Source organism: Caenorhabditis briggsae, assembly GCF_000004555.2.
Source record: "Caenorhabditis briggsae complete genome, chrII, whole genome shotgun sequence".
NCBI classification, from domain to species: Eukaryota; Metazoa; Nematoda; class Chromadorea; order Rhabditida; family Rhabditidae; genus Caenorhabditis; species Caenorhabditis briggsae.
The window spans coordinates 16286928-16292647 of record NC_013486.2 but is presented as its reverse complement, the minus strand read 5'-3'; the positions used below and the strand labels follow the sequence as shown (position 1 = coordinate 16292647).

At 36.5% G+C, this 5720-nt stretch overlaps 1 protein-coding gene across 1 annotated transcript in view; it reads right to left on the bottom strand.

Annotated features, from left to right (window-relative positions):
* Positions 1-3736, bottom strand: part of Cbr-mab-9.1 — a gene marked incomplete at both ends in the record, with an annotated part of 3750 nt that extends 14 nt beyond the window's left edge. Inside the window, 8 exons of the mRNA XM_002632146.2 lie at positions 1-170; positions 487-563; positions 610-777; positions 1007-1184; positions 1233-1328; positions 3122-3219; positions 3266-3409; positions 3686-3736. The exon at positions 1-170 is cut by the window's left edge and continues 14 nt beyond it. Of these exons, the coding sequence (XP_002632192.2) occupies positions 1-170; positions 487-563; positions 610-777; positions 1007-1184; positions 1233-1328; positions 3122-3219; positions 3266-3409; positions 3686-3736 (982 nt within the window). The remainder of the gene's footprint in view (positions 171-486; positions 564-609; positions 778-1006; positions 1185-1232; positions 1329-3121; positions 3220-3265; positions 3410-3685) is intronic.
* Between the last annotated feature and the right edge of the window lie 1984 nt (positions 3737-5720).

The following is a 5720-nucleotide window of genomic DNA, read 5'->3' as shown; positions in this document are numbered from 1 at the left end:
CTGGGGTGGGCATGCCTGGTGCACCGGGGAACACGTTCTGATATAGCATCATGATGGATGGATTCATTTGGATTTTCGAGAGACACTGCTGGAACATGGCTTGTTGAAGGGCGGATGAGTGGTAGAAGTTGGAGAGCATCATGGGAGAGAGGTCTCCCGGATTGCGTTCCCTGAAAAATCATATTTTGTTTGTATATCCTAGTAATACCGTAAAACCTGTAATAGAAGGGTCTTCACACTGTCAAGGTGGAGCTCATTTTTCTTGGTCCCATTATGCAAGATAGCAAAAATGTGTCAACTGATAAAAAGTTTTTGATACTACGCTAAATAATTTATCAGTTGGCAGCCTTTTCATATCTTTGACAGGAACCGAGATAAATTGGCTCAAAAATTAAAGGTTAGGGGGTCCTTCTATTACAATTTTTTCCGTAATTTTACTACTTATCAATTTTCAAATATCTTTTTCTGAATCCTAAAAAAACGTACATTTCATCTGGAGACCTGCCAGTTGGATCCCGAAATCCCTTGGCGAATGGATTCTTCTCGATTTTCAGCTTCGTTATCTGAAACAATTTCTATTATTGCTTTTTCATCGTTTTTCAAAATTACCAATTGATTTTGGTAAGCAGTGACTGCCATGAATTGCGTTTCAGGGAATGTATAGGTGCAGTGTTGCTCGTCAGCCATCACAAATTTATTGTGGTCCAGTGGACTGGATTTTGGTCGTTGGACGATGTGAATACGTGGTTGGTACTTGTGCATAGAGTTGAGGATCAGCTGAAAAATAAATTGTATTTGATAAAGATACGTAAAACCTGTAATAAAAGAGCACTGTCAAGTTTGAGCTTATTTTTCTTGGCTCCTATGCAATATATAAAAAAAAGTGTCAACTGATAAAATGTTTGTGATATTATGATAAACAAATTATCAGCTGACACATTTTTGTTATCTTTGAGAGGAATCAAAAAAAAAAGTTTGGGGTATTTCTAAACTGTTTCAAACTCACATGTCCCGTCTTATCCACCTCGTTGTTTGTCAATTTTGTCTTCTCAAACGATATCACATGCTTCAGAAGCTGATCTCCTGTGAATGGAGAATCCGGGTGAAGGTAGTACCGATTCTTGGGCACCGGCTCCGCTTTTCCAGCAGTCAACCATGCTGATTTGTTGTAGATGTAACGGTATCTGAAATGAAAAAGATTTTTTTTTATTTTAGGATTTTCTGAAAATTACCGTTTTGAGTCCACTGGTACCACATCAAGGAAAATGTAGTATAGAGTATCTAAGAGGACGTTGGAGAAGGATACCTTGACCGTTGGGAACATCCTCCTGGAATAAAAATTGAATTGAAAAGTCGTTGATTTCCCAAAAAAAAAATACTTTATTAGTTGAAAATTATTTCTTTTCAGATATCTAATACAAAAACCTTAATAACTGAAACATAATCAACCCTAATAGGTATCTACAGAATTTTTGTTCAAGTTTCGTTACATTCCCACTACTACCGTAATCCATTTCGTCAAACCGTTTAACTTTCTTTTTTTCTCTCTCTCTCTCTCACCATTTTTTTCCCATTATCTCGAACACCCAACAATCACTCAACAATCAATTAGTCTTCTCTCTTCGCCCGTTTCTACCGTATTCCCAGTGTCCCAAGTGACCCATCAAACAGAATTCAATCACGACGCTACCACTCTTTTAATAATTCAGAAGACGACATCGCGGGTGTTTTCTGAATTGATGAATGTGCTATTTTTATGTATTCAGAAGACCCGGGACACCATCAGCCGCAAAAAAGACATTCAAGATGGAAGGAAGACGTAAACCAATTAGAAATACACCATATTCAAGTGATAGACATGTAAATCGATTGGACGTGACGAGGCGGGTTGGCGGCGGAAAGGGAAGGGATTACGGTAGAATGTGACGGATTGAAAATTGGGTGTTTGAAAAAAGTGATACGTATTGGAGAGAGAGAGGGTGATGCGAACGACAAATTTTCTGAGGAAATGCAAATTAGAACGATTGAGATTCAGAAAAGAGAAAGGTAGTATGAGCCTAATCACCGTTTCCTTACACTCGGATCATATTTACCGAAAAACCTGTTATAGAAGGGCTCCCAGACTTCCAAGATTGAGCTAATTTTTTTTGGCTCTTATGTACGATATCGAAAATGTGTCAACTGATAAAAACTTGGTGATATTATGATAAAAAATTTACCTATTAACCATCTTTGACAGGAACCGAGATGGATTGGCTCGAAGCTAGGAGGCCCTTCTATTACAGATTTCACTGTTGTTTAAAAGGATAAAAACATTTTTTTTTTTTTGTTATTTCAGACCGATCGAATAACATTATCCTGTTGAAGATCTTTCTCTATAATATCATATTTCTTTCGTCGAGAACGTTTTGTTATGATGAGGGTTCATAATTCCTAACCCCCATTCTCCTCCAAAATTCCAAAAATTCCAAAAGAAGCAAAAAGCTCATCAGTGTAAGTGACAACTCTCTTTATGGGGTTCCACTCCTCTCTCTCTCTATTTTTGAAACAAGAAGCCCTTGACGTTTTCTAACAAATTAACTCATGTCTTTTCATGGAGAGTCTTACAACAACACCCCGAAAAAATAGACAAAGTGGAGCAAAAAGTAATCAGTTTGAAAGGGAGGGGATGGATAGTCGACAAAATGGGTGAAAATTGAGTGGTGAGTGGTTCGGGGGTGAAAAAATGAGAGGAGTCGAGTCAATTTTGGAAATTAGGGAAGAGCATGAAAAAATCAGAAGGCAGAAAACACGATGACGTTTTACAGATTTCGAAAAAGCTCGATGAAAAATATTGGTTTAGGAAACGAGATCTAATAGAGAGAGAGTACAAACGTTAAACAATCAAAGTTCAACTTTGAGCTCAATTATCTAAATTTCTATAAGAGATAACGAAAATTTGCCAACTGATGAAATGTAGGTGATATTGTAACAAATAATTTATCAGTTGCCCACTTTTTGATATATTTTATAGAAATTGAGATAATTGAGCTTATGCCCTTATCTACGAATTCCTGGTTCACAATAATCTACCGAAAATTCTAAACCTATCGAATTTGGTTTTGCTTTCGTTATTTCTTACCTTCCACTCTTTGTAATAATCATCTCGGTTCCCAAATCGAAAAACTTTGCCCATAACTCTGATCCTTCCAGTTTGCATTCTATCGGAATGTTACCTTCCTGAAATTTTATAACTGTTAAGCTTTTTCCATTCCAAACTGCTCACCTTCATTTTAGCTCCTATCTTTGGTCTTCCTCTACACGTCTTCTCGGGAGTTTTGATTTCAATTTCCACGTCATCCTCAACATCAACATCCTCCTCTTCATCATCCACCTCATCAAGAATATTAGCTATTGAGAATCGGGGTTTCTGAAAATTTAAAAACTAGAATATCGATCAGTATACCTTCTATCAGAGAGGATTTGATTGGAGCACCTTTCAAGACCTTCCAAGTCAACAAAATTTCAGAAACTTGAAGTTCTCAAATAAAAACGAGAAAACGATGAGATGACATGTCACACTTCACCACCATAGTGTTCAGCTTTTGCCTTTTTCGAGAGCAGGATACTGTAGAATTGCTCATTTTGAGCTATGTGAAATTTGAAGATATCAAATTTTCAGAAGCTTCGAGATTTTCACACCTACCTTCATCGACTTCCCATCCTCCTCATCCGACGTCGCCGCCCGTTTTGACATCTGTGTCCTCTAGAAGAATTTCAGCAGATAAGTCAAAAGTATCGGTGAACACTAATAAATCACGGAAGCCCACACTCCAGAATCTAGAAGAAGACGTCTTGTCTTCAGAATAGAAGTGTGAATTCCGAAATTTCCAACACACCCGCGGCACCGTTTTGTCAGCTAGGGTGTCGAGATGGGGCGGAGTCGGCCAATTGGTGAGAATCCCTGAAATGTGGGCGGGGTTTAAATCGGCTTCTTTTGAAGAAAATAAGCATAAGATGGAAGGATGATTCATGTTTCAGAGTAACTTTGTTCAGAAAAATGAAGCATCATGATTTTGAAATTGAAATTAATTAGGATCACCGGAGACTTCAAGTTTCGTAGTTTTGTAATTTTGTGAAGTTTTTATATAGCTGACGTACCTCTGGTGCATTTCTATAAGTCCAGCTCTATGCAATTCTTATTTGATTTTTTTAATGTTCATTAAAAGTTTAATTTTCATAAAAATTAGTTCAGCTGCTTAAGATACCGTACCGTAAAGCCTGTAGTAGAAGGAGTCCCCTAACTCTTAGTTTGAGCCAATTTTTCTCGGTTTCTATGAGAGATATCAAAAATCTGTCAACTGATAAAATATTGATCACATTATGATAAAAAGTTTACCAGTTGAAAACTTTTTGATATTTTTTGTAGGAGCCGAGATAATTGAGCTCAAAGTGTGCGTACAAGTTAGGTATGCGTCTATCAAGGAAAATACGGTAAGCCATATTTCTGGTCTGCTGAGTCTCTAATTGCAGTGAGTCCATTTTATAAAGTTTATCAGTAAGAAAGTTTATGTCGTCTATGTGATTTTTTATAAATTCAATTTTTGCGATTTGAGAAGTTTAAAAGAATTAACGTTATACCTACTCACAAGCCGTTAATGTGAAACTCTTTACACAATTACTGCTCGAGTACTACTAGATTTCCAAAAACCTTAAAGATAATTTATGACACCCAAAAAACGCATTCACTAACCCAATCGAACATCTACAGGCTGATTGTAAAATAGAACAAAAGACAGAAATAGAAAACACAGAGGGAGAAATACAGTAATCTCCATTGACTAATTATCATCACACATTCTTGGGGGCGATGGAGATAGGGCCTCGCGTTTTTATGGCTCTCTTTTATGGTTCTCACAGATAATGGTTTATGATCTGAGAAGGCAGGGGAAGAAAAGATTAGAAGTGACAGGGGTAATTAGTATAATTTCTGATATCAAGTTATTTGATAGGAAAGTGTTTTTCAGCTTGTGCACATTTAGTAGAAGTTCTACAATCCCTTCCCATAGCAAAAATTAATATATTGGAAAAGTTGTTTAAGGTCTGAAAAAATTATTTTACAAGTTTTGGTTTTGATCAGTAACGAACTTTACTTCTCTCTGAACGTTTACCGTATTTCCTCTAATAGGAGTCCACTGAAACCGTCAACTTTGAGCTCAATTATCAAGATTCCCGTGAAAGATACCAAAATTTTGTCAACTGATAAAATATTGATAATATTATGATAGTTAATTAATCAGTTGACCCATTTTCGACATCTTGCAAAGAAGCCAAGAAAATTTAGCTTGAACTTAACAGTGTGGGAGCCCTTCTGGTACAGGTTTTACGGTGGCTGTGAATTTGAAATTGCCGATTTCTTAAATTGCCAAATTCTTTCATCTACTATAGGGCTTCCTTTTTCGCTGTAAATGCATTTTCCTGTTCAAAATCTTCATTGTCAATACATCCAATATATTTCTAACAAGAAAACCCAGTTAGAAAATATTTTAACTCTAAAAACCAAAAACCAAACTTTACTTCTCAAAATTACACTCTCATAACCATTTCTGTCCAAATAATCATTTCGTTGGGATTACTGTACCTCTCCCTCTTTCCCCCAAAATTTTCTTTTCAAATCAACACACGAACAGAAGAAGATCATCGTAAAAACTGCGACACGGCGGCAAGAAAAGAAGAAAATG